The sequence below is a fragment of the Drosophila simulans genome, chromosome 3L, assembly GCF_016746395.2.
Source record: "Drosophila simulans strain w501 chromosome 3L, Prin_Dsim_3.1, whole genome shotgun sequence".
Lineage (NCBI taxonomy): Eukaryota > Metazoa > Arthropoda > Insecta > Diptera > Drosophilidae > Drosophila > Drosophila simulans.
The window spans coordinates 8,163,667-8,181,488 of NC_052522.2; the positions used below are offsets into that span (position 1 = coordinate 8,163,667).

A 17,822-nucleotide genomic window follows, 5' to 3' on the forward strand; every position below is an offset into this window, starting at 1 on the left:
CGATACTATCAAAATGGTCAATCTACTGCGCCATGTTTGGGACAAGAAACGCGGATGAGCCGACTTCTTGTGGTGTTTATTAAAAGGGAAAATTTCATGGGTTTTATATTGGATATATATGTCTGTAAATTTAAAGCCAAATGTACACGGCATTATTTGTATTCAATGCGAATAATTTTCTAGAATGAGAAATCTACCAGCCTCCAAAGACCGTGTCAGATGTTTTACTTGTGTTGGCTGTTACACGTACACATTTATTTAATTTTTTTTCTGGCGGCGTTCATTCTGTTTTCGCTCCTCCTGCAAATAATTAAGAGCATTACTTTATTGCCTTTAAACGGTGTGAAAGCAAAGGACATAAATATAGTTTCACAAACAGCTAGAAAACTTTGCAAAAAGTGTCATTGGCAGTTTTTGGAAATAAATATACTTCCTACAAGTGGTTTATATAGACCTAAGGATCCTAGCCTGACTGTGAAAGTATACTTATTGCCTTGGCTGCAAGAAATACCGTCTAAAATGGTTTTTCACAGCGAATTTTATACTGGAAGCTTTTGCAAAGTGATCAGCATGTTTTCGAGGATAATCTGATTGAGCTATTTCGGGTGACTGGCTCCGGCTTGAGCTGCCTTAAACCATGAAGGTCTTGAGCTGGGTAAGGGGGCTATATAACAACTGATCGTTGGGCAAAACCCATGTCGCGGGAACATACCTTTTGCGTCAGTATAATCAGCAAACGGCGGAACATGCTGAGTACATCGAAGAACAAATCTAAAGCGTGCTGAACCACATCTCGGTTTCCGTTTCGGCACTTCTCCACAATGTTCTGTGTGTCGTAGACGATGAAGGCAGCCATTACGAAAACGCCGACGTAAAGTTGAGTCTACAAGGAAAAAAAATGAAATTGTTCAGTATTATAATTATCAGTTTTCAATGTAATTCGATTTTGAGGATACAAATTAATACGCATCCACATAAAACTATTTATAAATAAGCTACCAGCTGTGGCCCACTTTTAAGATTAAAAAGCTTGGGGAAAGGTTGATCGTTGGGCACTCACCATTTGCACGAAGTAGGATTTGAAGACCATGTTAAAGAGACTCAACAGCGCCATGGTGTTGATGACGCTAACCAGCATCCCACCCAGATAGAGGTACTTGCCCTGCTCGGCCAGAAGGGCCGCCAAGGAGAGCGAGATGAAGGTGACGAAGGTGCCCGTAAGGGCGGACAGGATTATTGCCGGATTTATGCTGCATATATAGCCGAGGAGCGGTCCGAGCGTCTGGCCGGAGCAGAATCCGAAGGCGTAGAGCATGCTCAAACGTGTGTAATAGTTCTTGCCGTCATCCTTGTAGAAGTGCAGACCCAAGACCAGGACTAGAGTGGCCACCGCCGCCAGGACTCCAAGATCGAGAAAGTCACGCATCTGAAGCAAGGCTCCCATGGTCGTAGCAGCGGCAGTGCTGCCCAGGACCATGTAAACCTTATACAGGTGCTCGCGCACATAGGGCTCACTGAAGGAAATAGAAGGAGGAGGACCATTAGTTTCAAGGTCCATCGATCCGATGGCCAACTGTTGATGTGGTTGGATACCAAAACAACACGTCAGTGCAACGCACTTGGACCCCAACCTCTTAGGGGGTGACCCATCGGCAAGCAATACTTACTAACGGTCGCCGAGGCCTTTCATGAACGTCTGGAAACGGTCGTTGATGTAATTCGCAGTATCTGCCATTGTGGTCTTTTTCGCACTTGCTCTTCCTAGTTTCCAGTAATATTACATATAAGTTTGTCAAACGGAGGAGTGAATTCGAACTGTTTGCACTGATGTTTTAAAATTGACTGTTTACTTTGTAAGGCCTACTCGGCTCTATTTTCTTGCCTTTTCTTTATGTATTTCACGAAATCTGTTTTATCAGCTTTTAGTGTTGGGTAAGTGGCTGTAGGCTAGTGCTGACGACATTGTCTTTTTAACGCTATTTTTAGGTTTGAACTTTATGCTCGTATTCATTATTTAACTCACCATAACAACATACCATAAATTACGTTTGACAAATAATATTGTTAATTTAATAAATAATAAATATTCCAGTTCAATTTTTGTACTTATCTTTTTGATGTTATACCAGCCCTTTTTTTTAAAGCTAGAACATCGTCAGCACTGTTGATAAGGCGGTGTTTTGGACATTTGCCCACTTGAGTCAGTGTTGGGTAACGGACACTTTCCGAACTTCCAGATGATTCTATGACGTGTTTTCGGTGCGCGCGATACCTACTTTCCATTTGAAAAGCAACGATGTTCGAATCGACTAGTAAATGCGTTTTTATTTCGCGCCAGATCCAAAAACAAGGTATTTTGTATTTTCTAAAAACATTGTACATGGTAAATAATAAACTATGGCAAATTGGGCGACTAGGTGCTGTTGCTTGTCCATAAAACAAGGAATCTCTAAAAATTCTATAATGTATATATAGGGTCCCAGAAGAATGGGACAACATTACCTGCATTGGCATGACTTAACAGACAGTAATGGTTTGTATAAATTCATATGTAGTTTGTTTCATCAAAATCACAATCACAGTATAAATTGTACAAGACATCGTTAAGCTCATAATACTCATAACACCTCTAGGCTCTCGCTCTGCGGAGAGTTACAGGTACTTTTCAAATCGTAGACTTGCTTTAACAAGGTGTAATTGCAATTAGGGATTAGTGGGACATGATCTTAGTCGAGTATCGTTTACAAAATGTATGTACAAATTAAAAGTAAAGCTAGAATTTAAGAAAGTAAAAAGTAGATGATACAATTGGAGGCCTAAGTTGTGTAAAATGAGCCGCGAGTAGTACAGTATCTCGGGAGGAACTGGATGACTTTGTTCTTTTCTTGGAACCTATGTTAGGAACTACATCAGCTTGTAACGTTAGTATAGTTAACTACGATAAATGCGATTGGGACGTTTCTCTTTTAGAGTAATTTAGTCTAAAAATCATGGTATTTGGGCTAAAAGCACACACTCGACTTATTCTATACAATCATATGGTTTTCTCCATCCGTTTATGCGGATGGAATCAGTCGGCTTTTGAATGCTACAAAAATTCACTCACACTCAGTCTCAAGCACACACAATTATGATCGACTTAAGTTTATATGTTAAATAAAAACAAGATTAAACAAATGCGTGGAGAATGTTTACAACAAAAGATCGCGAAATATTTGAAAATACATTAGGGATAACGATTTTCGGCCTCAGTCGGCAAAATGATTTTGTTAATATAACAATTTCAATATTAATTGCACGCACAAGTGCAATAATTTTGTAATTTTTACATACAATTTTGTTGTACAATTATAAATTCATTAACTAATAAGATTTTTTTATAATAAGAGTACAAGAAGACACACAATGTAAGACAGTTTTGGTAGAGGTTTTTTCTGGAACAATTCTTTTTTCATACGTTTATGTTTTATTAAATAAACCGAAATTTTAGAGTACAATAATATTGAAATTCTGCTGCGATGACGGCGGTGCAGGAATGCTAGTTGTTTGTTGTTTGATGATCCAGTGCGCATCAGTGTCTATAATGTCCCACGCTGACTGTCCCCTTGGCTTCTGCATCGATCCTCCTGCCTCTGCTGACTTCGGTCTGACGGTCTTGCTGTTGGCAGGATTCTGTGATGTGTAGTTGGATGGATCCAGAGACAGTCCCCGTCCGTCGTTGATAAAATCTTGTCAGCATTTCGGCTTATTATAGTATGTCTAGAAGAACTATGCTGTTTGCCATATTCATATCCTACGTATTGGTAATGTTAGATACAAATCGAAAATCTGTTAATTGTGGCTAGCTTGTCATCCCATCAAGCTGCGGCTTATTGTTTGTTAATAGAGTGTGTTTAGTATATCTGTGTTACATCTTTACACTTGATTACGGGTCCACTGGCGCTGGCTCCAACTTCCACTTACGGCAGTCAATGCCGGGAACGGTGCTCCTCACGCCTGTCGCGATCACGCTCCCGCTCGCGGTCGCGGTCCCGATCGCGGTCGCGCCGCTCACGGTCCGAGGAGCGGTACCTTTCCCGATCCTCGTAGTAGCGCTTCGATGATGGCGCCTCCGCTGCTTCGGCGACTACGGGTTCCGGCGACTTTCGTGGACGCACCGATCGGCTGTTGTCGGAATATGGGATTGAAATTAACGCAAGGTTTTCATTTCGAGCTTAAAAATAATTCGCTTAATTGTCACCATGTATTCTTGCACAAAAGAACGGAAATATTTTGATAAGCCTAAACAGTTGAAATTCAAGCTAACATCTTTACAGAAAGTTTTCAATGAAAATGAAATTTTTGAAGGCCTATACCTTAAAATTACTACTTTTTAATATATTATACAATTTCTCACATATTTTAAAATAAACTCTGACTTTACAAATCTAGACTTGTTTTTACTGCAAAAGTTAAAATTTTTAGTTGAAAATCTGTTTTCGAGTAAATAAATTATGAGTTCGATGCTATTAAATGAAGAACAATGATTAATTTATCAGCAACTTTTAAATGAGACAGTGAAGCGAATTTTTAGCAGTAGAAGATCTTTACCTGTCATCCCTGTAGTGATCTGGAGCCTGGCGTTCACGTTCTCTACTGCGGGATCTCTCCCTGTAGCTTCTAAAAAATGAATACAGAATTATATGTGAGTCTTACACATGGTAGAACCAAAACATACCCGCCATCCCGTTCACGCTCACGATCCCGATCGCGTTCCCGCTCCCGAGATCGCTCGCGGTACCTGGACGTGGAACGCTCACGTCGCTGCCGGCTGCGATGAGATCGCTCCCTCGACCGCGACCTTTCGCGCCTATTGTAACTCTTGGCCTCGATGCCATGCAATGTGTCCTGCAGCGAGCTGATCAGGATTTTGCAGCGCTCATCGTGCGCTACCTTGGACTGTTTGATCAGTGAAATGGCTGTGACCAGTGTCTCGATGGCGCTCGAGTATTCACCAGCGGCCGCATCAGAAACAGCTCTGAAAATAAATTTGAATAAAAAAGGAAATTGATATTTGAACAACAAAGTAAAATGTTACATATTACATTTATTTAGACCGGATCTGGGAAATAGTTTTAATCTTTATAAATTCGACTTAAGAATGGGTTAGTTTTTAAACAAAAACTAAAAGTTTTGACCTCGTTAAAAAAAAAAATTTTAAAAACCATTGCACTCACCTGGCGATCGCCGAACTGCTGACTGTGCGATTTCTGCTCATCACCTCCTCGAACTCCACCTCCGTCAGTTGCGGACCCATCTGCTGCGGATCGGGGAAGGGACCCGGTGGCTTACCCTGCGGTGGCGGCCACGGACCACGTGGTCCATGCTGGGCAAACTGGGGTGGCGGTCCATGCTGTGGAGTCATGTTCATGCCCTGTTGCGGTGGCATATTCATGCCTGGCTGTGGACCTGGTGCTCCGTGGGGCGGGCCACCCATGCCCGGATGCTGGGCAGGACCACCAGGCTGGTTAAAGAATGCTGGATTCACGTGGGGTGCGGGTGCGCCGTGTGGTCCGCCCGGACCTGGTGCTGGGGGAAGGCCACGTGGCGGACCTTGCGGCGGGAAACCACCGTGCATGGGTGGACGACGCCAGTCGGGACCTGGCGGACCCCTGACGGGCATGCCCATTGGGCCTCCTTGGAACTGCAAGGCAGAAGAGACAGGATTAGTTACTGTTCCCAATGATCGGATCGAATCGGTTTCTAGGCTATGGTATGAGTTGGTGTTGCATGGGTTGATCTGTGGAATTACTGAAAATGTTCTGAATACATCGCTTAAGACTAAGTTAACTAAGGTTAACTTAAGTTGGGTTAGTCTTCCTTTATCTCGCCTTCTCTTCTTCTCTCTGGCTTCGTTAGAATTATATTATGGCATAGATACAAAGAGGACTCAGTGCTTTGGGGATTGTTACCATTGGTCGCTGCGGCGGTCCGTTCGGTGGACCTGGTCGTGGTCCGCCTGGCCGCTGACCTGGCCATTGGCCCTGCGCTGACGGATACCGGGGTGGCGGCTGTTGGTTCCCCATGAGCCCGCCTTGCGGATGCATCGGCGGCTATATTAATACGAATTACGTTTTATATTGAAGTAGTAGTTGTTGTTGTGGGGTAGAAGTGTGCGTAAGCGTTGTCAAAGACATGGAATAGAACATAAATCGTAATACATAAACATTTTGTATAACAATAGCGGGCCATTACACAATTACAAATACTCGGGGGGAAATACATTAACGCAATTAAATCAAAAGTATATATAATTTGAGTGGAGCCAGAAAGGCACTGCGTACCTTTCTGGCTCTTGATTTTAATTTATTACATGTGATTTTTTGTTGAAGGTCTATGACTAGAGTACAGAAAATAAAAAGAATACAAACTGCCTTAGGCCGAGGAGTGCTACAAAAATTGCTCTGAAATTACTTGTGAGTTAACAGAAGTAAAGAATAAGAATAGTACTTAAAGACATAAATAAAAATTCTAAGAAACTTAGTTTGTACGACAGCTTTAGTTTAGTTTATAAATTCTCAAATGAAATACTAACAAGAGATCGGATATTTCATATTGTTTATCTCTCACATCTAAAAACTAGGTTTGTACGTTTAATTTAAAAAAGAACATCGATCAACTGAAGTAGAGCATATTCGTTTATAAACTATACAGGAAAAGTCGTATATTTAGGGTTTCTAATTTTACCTAAGTAAGCAAATTTTGCATTCAGAACAATTTTGATGGAAATAGGAAATAATGTAGGAATGTAGAAACAAAACAAAATAGAACCGAGCGATATTTCTACTAACGATGAGACCTCTTGAGGCCATGCGGGGCTAGAACAATGGTTGTGTACCTGCATTCGTGGAGGTCCTGAGTTGGGTCCGCCCACCTGGGGCACCTGCGACATGTGCTGCGGTCGGTACTGGCCCGGCTGCATGATGGAGTTCATCCCGCGCGGTGGATGTCCTGGGGGTCCACCTCCTTGCGGGCCTCCTGGATGTCCGGTGGGCATTGGGCCGCCACCCATGCTGGGTGGTGCCGGACCCCTGGGCGGTCCATTCTGCTGCGGCGGCGGCACTGGACGCGTCTTTTGCAGGCTCTCGAATTGGGTGAGTGCCTGCTTGCTGGGGTACGTGACCACCGGCGCTTGGCCGTGCATCTCCTTCTTGGGCAGCTGGTCGAGCACGGCGCGCAGGCTAGATTCCGAGCCGAGGGAGATTACACTGAAGCCCTTCGACTGACCGTTGGCCCTGTTCTCGAAAAACTTTACTTCCTGTAGATCACTCACGCCAATGTCTCGCAGCGAATTGGCGATATCCTGGTCAGTGGTCCACCAGGTAAGATTGCCCACATACAGCTGGTAGCGGCGATTCATGGTCGGAGTGAGGCTACCACTGCTCTGATGGTACACCCCATTGGGACCTCCGGAATTCCGTTCCCCGGGTTCCCCGGAGCCTGGCCCTGCGGCTCCATCTGCGGAAGGCGTTCCACCGCCCCCGCCGCCTGAGGCGGCCGATTCGGTGGGACCGCCTATGTCATCGTATAGGTCTACTCCATCGCCTCCAAATTCGTCCTGTGCGAATAAAGCAAAGTAATTAACAAGTGGGTCAAACTGTTGTGTGAATGCCGTACAATTCGTTTTTACAATCGTCGCAAGTAAACGTATATTTTTTTAAATTCGTATAAGTCTTGTTTTTAAAAAAATTTCGATATTACTCCATTTTTACTTTAGAATTTTTAAAAAGTATTATTGGGATGCGTACAATTCTCTACATTTCCATGGCTAGAAGAATTTAAAAAAATTACGTTGCTATTTTTTTATGAACAAAATAAAGATGATCTTCAGGTTTGGTTATTAATTCGTTTCATGTTTATATTAATATATATCCCTGCACTCAGTTTCTAGAACCCTACTTTACAGGGTACCGAGTGGTCGAGCTCGCCCAAGACGCCGTTCTACCCCCTAACGCAATTCTTTCGGACATCGATCCACCCTACTGTATACATACACACGCGGCTTGCAGAGCGACTGCCTTTTTCCCATGGCTTACCTGAGCCTGCCCGGCAAAGTCCTTGTCGAGGTCCTCTGCGTACAGATCCAAGACCACGTCGGCCATGTTGAGCCGGCAAAGTTGCTCTTCCTAGGCGTAATTACTGATTTTTCGCCGCTTTTCCCAATTTTCGCATGCACACCAAGACACTCGCCAATCGTTCCGTCACTTTCCCACTTGCACTCGCGCCTCGTACAGTTTCTTTTTTTTGTGGGGGAGGGGGAAGCCGGAGCAGAAACCGGCGTGCTGCTGCGCGATTTAGCCGGGTAATCGCGCCCGCTGTACAATTAATTGATTAATTGCTTTGGCGCGTTGTAGTCCGTGGGGTGAATTCTGAAATTATTTACATTCTACTCGTGCACGAACTAGTTTATTCAATCTTGCGAAAAAATTGTCAGCGTAAAATGGCGGAGCGGTGCAGTGTGACTGTAGAGCTGAAATGTGAAATCACTATGCGGTATCTTTGTGCTCTCTTGCTCGCATACTAGAAAATACCACATCCTGTCTGGGGTATTCAGCAATTTGACAGTAAATGGGAATTGAACATTAAATCTATTCGATGAATGGAATTCAATTAGATGTGTTTGATACTTAATTCGCTTTAGAAAATATTCACTTAATATACATAATTTTATTATGCGAAATACTCGAACCCAAGAACCATTTGCAATTCGACTGTAGTCGTAGCGTGGACACAAACCATTGCAAATATATCGAATTCTATCGAATTTTGAAATGGACCGTTAGAACTTTCTTAAAATGTGTAATATGCTTATTAAATGCTTTACTTTGTAATTAAAAATTGACATACGAAAATACTTAACATTCATTACAACACCCATAATAGGTATACTTCAAATTAATTATCCTGGTCCCCTAGACCACCATCACACACACATTAATTTGCATAAATTGTTAATGCTGCCCAAAAACTATAGCCATGCATAGCTTAGATTTGCAGGTCCAAATGGACACTGACCGTGTCACTTGCACAACTAGACAGCGCACTTGGCCAGAGCTCCAAATTTAGAATTTAAATATAGCAATTAAGCTGATTTATGCGGCCCGTCTACAGGTTACAATAATTGCCGCTAACAACTCGGCTCTCCGAAATCTTCGAACTTGCTGGTGGCTGGGAACCGAGGAGATTGTGGCGCCGTCGACTTGGCCACTCGTATGCAAATGCGCGGCAAAAAATTGGGGGAAAAACCGAGGCAGCATTTTTGAGTCGGGCCTGTGAAAAAAAGGCACATATCCCGAAATCTAGTGCATGATTAGCCATGTTATTCGTGTATCTGATGTTTTTCCATTTTTCTTCTCGTATTTGGGCAGTAGTCCACCTGCTGGTATTTAGTTTTTAACTTTGGCTCTTTGACTCCCATGTGTTAGTTGCGTTAATGAATTGCCTTAAATGTCAATTACCACTGGCTTTTATCGTCCAATCTGAACGGACGGCAATTATATTTGCTGCTCTCGCCCCATGCGATTGTGTGTTTAATTAACAAGAGTATGGTTTTAACTGCTGGGTAATTACGATCTTTACAGCAATCAATCGATTTTTAAATGCTTCAGCGAATAAAGCCATTGCAGATTGGATTTTCGCGATTTGCATATGTGGAAATGTGTTTCCAATTCAAGGTGGGCGGTTCTTCAAGAGCAATCACGCAGATGGAAATCGACGGATGTTGGTGGCGAGGGTGCAGTCAATTGAAATTCTCGGCTAATCGCTGACATTTTTGGGGCAGTGCTGCGGCTCAAAGGTGCAACATCGAAGGGGAGGAGACTTACGCACGTAGTATTTATCATAAATTGAAAGAACTCGAATTATAAATATGTATTCGAACTTAATTTTTTAGTGGAGGGGTAGGTTTATACTTCACTCTTTTAAAATAACCATAAAAAATCAATTGCTATCGAAATATTGCTTATACGCCGTGTGGCCTTTGGCTGGCTCTCATAAAAGTGCTATAAGTGTTATTGAATGTTTCCGATCACTTAGATCTACATAATGGCCACCACTCATATCAATTGCCCCCCCATCGACCATTTCGGACGTGCGTAAGTCATGTCAAAAATTTATTGCGTGACCATTGGCTGGGATACTTTATCAAAAAGCGGCGCCGCAGCTAACAAAGTGCCAACTTGCAACTTCCAAGCTTCCAACTGCCCAGTAGCCAGTAGTCGTGCCGCACCACCGCCACCAGTTGGGCAATGGATACGCAAAGAGAACATGCATAAATCTCTCACACCACAGCCGGCCGTCAAGTGCACCTACACAGCAGCAGCCATTCGATGCGATGCGATTCGGTTCGGTCCTGGCCAAGTGTCGAGGTGCCAATTAAGGCTACACACTGCTGGGTATTTTGACCATATCATACTGCAAACTGCGAACTGTAAGCTGCAAACTGAACTGCATGGATAATTTTTTGGCTCCGTGGAGCGACCGAAATGGACCAGGCCGAGTGTCATTTGATTCTTGTGGCAGGCTGGCGCGTTTCATGCGCCTTTGACATGCAACCAGGGTCCAAATCCAAAGCTCCATGCCGAGTCGGCACAGTTTACACGAATCACCAGCGAACAAAAAAAAAAAAAGAAAAACCACCAGAAACCGACAAAAAGCGAACAAAAAGAAAAAAAAAAAAAAAATTACGAAATTTGTCGTCTGACAAAAAGCTTAGAAAACGATATAAATTAAATTTACGTTTTTGGTGCTCATTAAATGTTCACAACTTTGGGCCCAGCGAGGCATTTTCGGTTGCAAAATTAGAACATCGCTTTGGGAAATCGCCGCCAAAATGCAGTTAATTGTTTTTCGCTCTTGTTAAAGTTTCCTACTCGGTTTTCTCGCGATTGTCACAAATTGAATAATGTCTCAATTGCGCGGTGCCACAGTTTGGAGAACATTCAAACATTGTTTGCCAACTGTTTGCAATTGTTTGCCGCCAAACGAGGCGACTAATTACGTGGCCATATTGTATAATCGTGCCGTTTGATATATGTATGTATATCCTGGCACAGCAGCTGGCCGATCCAGCTCCAGATCCAGATTCAGCTCCAGAAAAAAAGTGAAAGGCAAACATGCAACGCCCACTTCTCGCCAAGTGGCCAAGTATAACTTGACCATTATATAATTGTTACCATTTGACTAATTTGCCTTTTGGCCAGATAAATGGCGAGCGAATAGCGAGGAAAGCGGCTCTAGAGAGGCGCAAAAAAGGGGCTCAAAAATCTGGCCAACTGCTGGCCATTTGGCATGTCACGGTGCTCCAGCCAGTGGCAATCGCACCACTGACCAACTTATCCAAAACCGGCTTCCAGCCGAGGCAGAGCCACTACGAATATGGGTCAGATACGTGAGTTAGTCCAGACACCCAACGCAATCTTAATTGCCAATCAATGGATTGGATGGAAGCGCATGTGATGGAAATTAAGAGGAAAATCGAATTTAAGTTCCGCAATGGGATTATACATATGTACCTGCATAATTAGGAACCCATTAAGAAAAAGCAGATCCAAATTCAAGTGAGGAACAACCGAGGTGAGATCCTGGTTTTTAATTCGTTTCTACAGCCTGGGATGCATTCTGCCCGAAAAATGGCGAGTTTTGTGGCAGCGGCTCAGCTTGTTGAACCACTTGATGTACCCCCTTTTTGTGTGGATCTGCAATGGTCTCTGAAAATCCCTGGGCGCAGCTGGCTTTACAGAATCTGAGAGGATATGTTTAGTACGAATTGTTGATGATATTCCCATCATACCTTTGCTATCCTTTTCCTCCGAGTCTTTGGATCTCTTGGATGACCAGACACTGGGCAAATTGATGATGACCAGTCGCGATACGCAAATCATTGCAAAAGGCTACGACAAAATGCAAAGCGTACTATTAAAATTTGATCAAGATTCTATGTTTCAGTCTGCCTGTGAGCGTGTATGGTAGACTGGTGTGAATGAAAATGCTACAGCCAACTGATTTAGCCAAGTTTTTCCGCTTCGCTTTCGTTGAACGCGTGTGAGTTTTGCAATCGCCAGTGGCAAGAAGCTGACCAGATCGAGATCTCGGTCCACCGTCTCCAGCTGCTCCTCCATTTGGAGTCGGTGCAAATGAAATGGAAAACGAAGCCAAAGCGGGTTTTCCAGCTTGAAATGGGGCAGAAGCCGGCACAGTGGTTGCCTTACATAAGCGACCATAGAAAAGCACACATGTGCACTGGGCGAAATTGTAGATCAACATTAGTTGGGATATACATTTAAAGATATACAATTTATCTTAAAGTCCCTCGAAAACATTTTTAGGAAATCAGCATTGCACAGATTCCAATACCTTTAGGTTTATGCATCTTACTGAACATTTTTTCCGCGTGTAACAGCACAGTGGCATGTGCAACTTATCTGGCCGCAGAAATCTTTCCTGGCTGAGTGGGCTAGGATACCCCAGCAGTATTGGCTGCCGCAGGTAAGAAAAAAGCGAGAAAAATAGAAAAGCGTTGGCAACATGACTCCCTGGCATGTGGCTTAGTTTCGCTTTAATTGCCGCCAGATTTCACGGCATTTGCATTGCGCCATTCGGCGGGCGTCATAATGCAGTGACACATTTGTTGCGTGCCACCGCTAAAAGCCACTAAAGGGCAAACGAGCTGCGTCTTAATTACGTTAATGGCAGCCAAAAAAGAGCTATACTATATACACACTCGTATATGCCATGTGCGATTCTCGTTGCCTCAGCATTTGTGTAATGTGGGTAATTAAGCGACGCTTTCTGCGCAAACACACAAACACAGGTGCACCCAACTAGTTTTCCCACGATGGCCAGTTAGGTCCCAGTCTCAGTCCCAATCCCCCCAAGAAACCAGCGACTGACTACTGTGCGCAAGTACCAAAGGCCAATGATATATGCATTTTTCAAGCATCGCATCGCATCGCCAACAAAGGCTGCCTCTTGCTTATAAATTAGAAGCAACCGAAATAATAGCCATATTTTGGTTGCTTTTCGCCAGTTTTGGTTTTTGCTTTTCCAACATATATTTCTTTTTTTTTGGCCAGACCCTCAGAAAAAGGTCAAAGCTCCAACGATCGCAGCTGCGCCTGTCGGTGGCCCGTGGAGGTGGTTTATCTTGGCCATCGGCGGCAGTTCCATGTTCGACTTTTTTGGGCACTTGCACAGGGGGAAATATGTAATCAGTTAGTATATACAGATTTTTAATAACTCATAAAATAATATGGAATTCAATGAACGAAAATATTGCCTTTAATGATGGCAATATTTGTAATAATGAAGTGTAAGATTATGCAGTTCTTAATGTATTTATAAATCCTATATTATATGGCAGAGATTTCAAAAATTGTATTTACCTAATAGCCCCCTATTTCTCGCAGTGGCGAACTGAACGCACTTAAAGTGATTTTCAGCCAAACAAATTGCGCCGCGATATGCGATGGTCAATCATGGATCGTGGCATTTAAGAGACTATATATATGTTTTTATTTTTAATGTCTTTCAACTTGGACCCCTTCTTCGCAAGCCCCTGCGAATCGATGACGTCAGGCGTCGGGAAGGTAGCATTGTGTAAACCCTGCGGAGTGGTGCAATTTGTGGGCACGCGCAACGTCATCGGTTGACCACATCCCTGCCAGAGTTGAAGTTCCACTCGGCCGCTTTCCACTGAAGCGCATAATCTCGCGGAAATCAATTTCCCCCCGAAAAAATCAAAATCGATGGCTATATAAATAGACGGTAAGTGCGACATTTCACGCTTAGTATGCGAGAATCGGGCGATCGAAGGGTTTCAATCATAAGTTATAGATAAGTCGCCGGCGGTTGATAAAAAGAGAGATATGAAGAAGCGACGCATAACCAGCACAGCTGGAGATGCCAACGGATTTGGCGTTGGACCAAAAGCACGGACTTCAACTCGCTGGCGCTTCCGCATTGCGTTGCGAAGAGAGGCACGCGTCGGCCAGGCGGTGCGGCAACTCAAAGATTTGTTGCCACTGGTGGCGCTAATTGCTGGATGCGGAATGATCGGGGCATGCGCAGCGGTTGGCTACTCATATGCGCGATTCGAGGGTCCGGTGGTGGGGCCGGAGCATCTGGTCACCGTCCACGACGGACGCACCGTGGACTATGTGGCCCGTCCCGAGTACAGCTTCGCCTATGGAGTCGAGGATGGCAAGACGCGCGTGCTGCAGAATCGCAAGGAGACGCGCAACGGGGACGAGGTGAGAGGAGTGTACAGGTGAGTTTTGATGGGGCGTTGGGGATGGAGATGGGGACAACTTGTCAGCGAATTCATTAGCGTCACACTGAGCGGGCTGAAATGGATATGGCATCGTGGACACTCTGAAACCACTTAATATCAGAAGCAGCAGGCGCTGAAAAGTAAACACAGTTGCTTGGCATTGCATTTGAACAAGTTGATTTCAAAGATTACTGCACATTTGTATACACTGTATATTTGATAAGATTTTTGAAAAACGAGTTGTATATAATCAATCATGAAATCATGTGCTCAAACAAATGCCAGAAGGCTCTTAACATAAATAGTATCTTATTTGCATCTAAAATTCACAAGATAATTTTACAAATTGTTGCACAGTTCAAAACATTTTCAAGTTAATAAAAAGATTTGCAAACATATTGCGTATCTGTTTAATATGAATTTAAAACATTTTTCATTAATATTAATACGTACAACATTTAACTCATTAAACACCAATTATACACTGAATTCATTTTAATTTATTAATTATTATAAGTAATCTTAATTTTACTTCTCTTTCGACGACCTCCACGCAGCGTAGTCGATCCGGATGGCACCTTGCGTGTGGTTAAATACACGGCTGACGATGCCAACGGCTTCCAAGCCGAGGTCATTACCAACGGTGTGAAGACTCTGCACGGCCACGGATCGGACGGGGATGCGGGTGGCGGGTCCGTGGACAGCCAGGTGAGGCACCACAGCGCCGAGGATGATGAGGAGGAGGATGAGCGGGAGCGGGAGCGGGCACCGCACCAGGGAAATGGCCAGTACCAAGTGCACGAGGATTACGATGAGGGAAAGGACGAGCAGGCGGAGGAGGACGAGGAGGGTGGGGGTCACCAGGAGTACGAGGGCAGCAGCGAGGAAGGATATGACGAGGCAGATGCTCACAGTCAGCAGGAGGAGTCCAGTGGCGAGGACTACTAGACTCGAAGAAAAACCTATTAATTATATTTCATTTATTGTGATAAATTACAAATAAAATATATAATCATATAAGCAGTTTTCACTGCTCAAACTAAATTTCTTTAAGCATTGTTTTATCTGTGATCCTTCAAGGATTTAATACTGTTGTGCTGCTAGGAACACTTACTGATGCTAATATGTATATTCCCGGTACTCGTGTTGTTGAAAGAGTAAAAAATCCAAAAAAAATCTCTAATTGAAATATCTGGCGAGCTTTTGTAATCGGTTCAACGGGGTTAAGGGGGGCAAAGAGGCGATCTTTATGCAACCACAACATCAACGTCGAGTTGGGACATGTACCCATATGTATATCGGCCAGGTTGGTGAAGCGTGTGCGTTCGACTTAGACGCACTCCATTGGAGCCCGGACTGCGGTTTTGATTCAATTTCGAGCTCGTTTTCTTTTTGATTTTCATTTTCATTTTCGCATGGACTCAATCAAGCGGACCGATGGACAGTCAAGTTTTGTTGCAAGCTCGGAAAATCTATTTTCCTCCAGTATGCGTGATCCACTTTGGTCTCTGCCTGATGCTGATGCCGATGGCTGTTGGCTGGTGGTTCCATTTCGTCACTCTCTTAATTTCAAACGCGCAAATGCGCAAAATCGCATTAAATGTGCGAAATGCAGAGAGCAGACTGGAAAAAGTGGATCAAGCGACGTCTGGATGGTTGGCTGGTTGGCTGGTTGTGCCAGCAGCCATAGCCATGCGATGCGGTAATAATGCTGAAATGCCAGGCAGCCTGACCAACTTGGCGTCGGTAATCTCACAATTGAGCCGGCGACAAAATTGGGCTGACGGCTTTAACCGGACCAAGCTAATTGACAGCCAACTTTTGGTCCACTAATAACCCCCCGTTTTAACTGCTCCTGCTCCTGCTCCCCCTGCGGCATAGAATGAAAGAGCGAAAACCTGTAGACATGGTTAGCATGCGTCGGCCTCAGACGTGCAAGAATCCTTCCATTTGGAAATGTTTTAATTAGCCACGGAGTCATACGGTGCTAGTGGTGTCATTGGATATCAACCGAAGGGGTATCGGAAGTGCTGGGTTTGCGTAATATCCACCGGATGTAATCTTTGTGGAAGTGTCCACCGGATATGGCGCGTTACGCATACGCAGCGTTGTGCAACGTTCACATTCACTGCACTCACTTTCTAAACGCAACAACCCCGAGAGCTATTGTCCAGTTTAAAGTAATGCATAGACGAAAGACCTTCAAGACTCAATCACGAAAGAAACGAAATATCGCTTTGCCTACTGCATAAATCAAGCCACAAATCTATAACTGTCAAGTCATTTAAAGGGTACAATTTAGAAAAAAAGGTGCATACAACAAGTGGGTCGACTTGGCGATGATTAGTATAGGATTATTTCAAATTGTTATTATAGAAGAGAAATAAAAAGGTGAAGTAAAAATACATTGCTTCCAAGCAGTAAACTTAAACTTAATTTTCCAGCCGATTTTTATGAGATTTTTCTGTTAACTTTAAATACCTCACAAAGCCGAAAATAGCCACTTTAGATTTCGAAATCCGATGCAAAGTGCGTTTAAATGTTCAATGGATCCATTAGCCTCCACGGCCACGCCCTAACTGCTAGCCGCCCACGTCAAAGCATTGTCCAAACATAGGCAAACAAACGGCGAACATAAATCAAGATTAAATGTTTGTTTTACTTAATGACACATGGAGCCACAAGTGTAATAAATCTCGAGTTCGGCTTGCGCAGATATTCAATGCGATGGAAGCAGGGGGAATTAGACTGAGGTAAGCAAGGGGGTGGATATGCGTGGACAAGTGCAATTAACGCATGCAAAACAATTCGATCGATCGATCAAGAAATGTTGTCTCTTGGCGGTACCATTGCGCAACTAACTATATCTATCGATCCAGACAAAGACAAAGCATGTCGTAGTCATTGCGATTTTCCAACTGTCTTGTCCAGTGACCAACTAACCAAGTAACCAAGTAACCATCTAACATCCAACCGAACCCCTGCGACTCCTTGGGTCTGTCAAAGTGCGATCGTGACGTGGCCAACTTGTTTGGCCCGAACTCTTTTTTTTTTTGTTTGTGGTCCACCGGTTGGCAATTGTTTCGAGCGATTTTCGGCCAGCCGTGTAAATGTGTCGCCTTTAAAGCCGTTTTATGTAAGTCGATTCTGTGTCTTTGTCCCATGGCTTGCCATGCTAATGGCCAGGCCCATTCCAAAGTGATCTCTTATAGTGCGATCTGAGTATCTGTTGGTTTGTCTCCACACGTTTGTGTCTTTTTTCTTTCTGGCAAACTCTTTTTGCACCCAGCAAACGAACATCGGGCCTTTTTTCCCATCGTTTGCTCAGACTTTAGGCGGTCTCCGCTTGGCCCTCTCCCCCCACAATCCATCGGCTGTTTGTCTCTATTTAATGGCCACTTGTGTGTGTTTTATAAGATACAATCATAATTTTCTGATATGTCATGCCAGAGCGGTTGCCTGTTTGTTGTGGGTGTTGCCTAAAAAAGTGTCAAAAAAAGTGTTGTTTGGGAGT

General features: G+C 43.8%; 4 protein-coding genes across 8 annotated transcripts; 1 reads left to right on the forward strand and 3 right to left on the reverse strand.

Annotated features, from left to right (window-relative positions):
• Positions 1–35: 35 nt before the first annotated feature.
• LOC6737256 (bax inhibitor 1) lies at positions 36–1,950 on the reverse strand. Of its 2 annotated transcripts, XM_016169956.2 has the most exons (5): positions 1,668–1,950; positions 1,061–1,514; positions 713–883; positions 512–651; positions 36–300 (listed from the first exon to the last, which is right to left on the reverse strand). In XM_016169956.2, exons 1-4 carry the CDS (start codon positions 1,733–1,735, stop codon positions 631–633), a joined length of 714 nt encoding a protein of 237 aa, XP_016030966.1. In that variant the 5' UTR covers positions 1,736–1,950; the 3' UTR covers positions 36–300; positions 512–630. The 2 variants fall into 2 exon arrangements, with proteins under 2 accessions (XP_016030966.1, XP_002084096.1); XM_002084060.2 differs by lacking the exon at positions 512–651.
• A 1,493-nt stretch (positions 1,951–3,443) lies between these two features.
• LOC6737257 (cleavage and polyadenylation specificity factor subunit 6) lies at positions 3,444–8,554 on the reverse strand. 2 transcript variants are annotated; one of them, XM_016169954.3, is made up of 7 exons: positions 8,076–8,554; positions 6,878–7,597; positions 5,952–6,092; positions 5,217–5,683; positions 4,718–5,017; positions 4,591–4,659; positions 3,444–4,164 (listed from the first exon to the last, which is right to left on the reverse strand). In XM_016169954.3, the coding sequence occupies exons 1-7, from the start codon at positions 8,139–8,141 to the stop codon at positions 3,969–3,971; spliced, it is 1,959 nt and encodes a 652-aa protein (XP_016030967.1). In that variant the 5' UTR covers positions 8,142–8,554; the 3' UTR covers positions 3,444–3,968. The 2 variants fall into 2 exon arrangements, with proteins under 2 accessions (XP_016030967.1, XP_016030968.1); XM_016169955.3 differs by lacking the exon at positions 5,952–6,092.
• A 3,038-nt stretch (positions 8,555–11,592) lies between these two features.
• Positions 11,593–12,035, reverse strand: LOC27207396. The gene is made up of 2 exons (XM_016183084.1): positions 11,831–12,035; positions 11,593–11,782 (listed from the first exon to the last, which is right to left on the reverse strand). The coding sequence occupies exons 1-2, from the start codon at positions 11,919–11,921 to the stop codon at positions 11,640–11,642; spliced, it is 234 nt and encodes a 77-aa protein (XP_016030969.1). The 5' UTR covers positions 11,922–12,035; the 3' UTR covers positions 11,593–11,639.
• A 1,375-nt stretch (positions 12,036–13,410) lies between these two features.
• Positions 13,411–15,328, forward strand: LOC6737258 (cuticle protein). 3 transcript variants are annotated; one of them, XM_039293816.2, is made up of 3 exons: positions 13,411–13,803; positions 13,867–14,305; positions 14,866–15,328. In XM_039293816.2, exons 2-3 carry the CDS (start codon positions 13,905–13,907, stop codon positions 15,254–15,256), a joined length of 792 nt encoding a protein of 263 aa, XP_039149750.1. In that variant the 5' UTR covers positions 13,411–13,803; positions 13,867–13,904; the 3' UTR covers positions 15,257–15,328. The 3 variants fall into 3 exon arrangements, with proteins under 3 accessions (XP_039149750.1, XP_002084098.1, XP_039149751.1); XM_002084062.4 differs by having other exon boundaries at positions 13,412–14,305; positions 14,866–15,326; XM_039293817.2 differs by having other exon boundaries at positions 13,412–14,305; positions 14,871–15,028.
• Positions 15,329–17,822: the final 2,494 nt, after the last annotated feature.

Bases quoted from the DNA above. Each gene is read 5' to 3' on its own strand.
- LOC6737256 (XM_002084060.2), bottom strand. From the start codon at position 1,735: ATGGCAGATACTGCGAATTACATCAACGACCGTTTCCAGACGTTCATG. The intron at 1,515-1,667 runs GTAAGTATTGCT...TATTTCCTTCAG, and splicing joins AAAGGCCTCGGCGACCGTTA to TGAGCCCTATGTGCGCGAGC. The intron at 884-1,060 runs GTGAGTGCCCAA...TTTTCCTTGTAG, and splicing joins AATCCTACTTCGTGCAAATG to ACTCAACTTTACGTCGGCGT.
- LOC6737257 (XM_016169954.3), bottom strand. From the start codon at position 8,141: ATGGCCGACGTGGTCTTGGATCTGTACGCAGAGGACCTCGACAAGGAC. The intron at 5,018-5,216 runs GTGAGTGCAATG...ATTTATTTTCAG, and splicing joins AGCAGTTCGGCGATCGCCAG to AGCTGTTTCTGATGCGGCCG. The intron at 4,660-4,717 runs GTATGTTTTGGT...TTCATTTTTTAG, and splicing joins GAGCGTGAACGGGATGGCGG to AAGCTACAGGGAGAGATCCC.
- LOC27207396 (XM_016183084.1), bottom strand. From the start codon at position 11,921: ATGATTTGCGTATCGCGACTGGTCATCATCAATTTGCCCAGTGTCTGG. The intron at 11,783-11,830 runs GTATGATGGGAA...ATATCCTCTCAG, and splicing joins GGAGGAAAAGGATAGCAAAG to ATTCTGTAAAGCCAGCTGCG.
- LOC6737258 (XM_039293816.2), top strand. From the start codon at position 13,905: ATGAAGAAGCGACGCATAACCAGCACAGCTGGAGATGCCAACGGATTT. The intron at 14,306-14,865 runs GTGAGTTTTGAT...ACCTCCACGCAG, and splicing joins GAGGTGAGAGGAGTGTACAG to CGTAGTCGATCCGGATGGCA.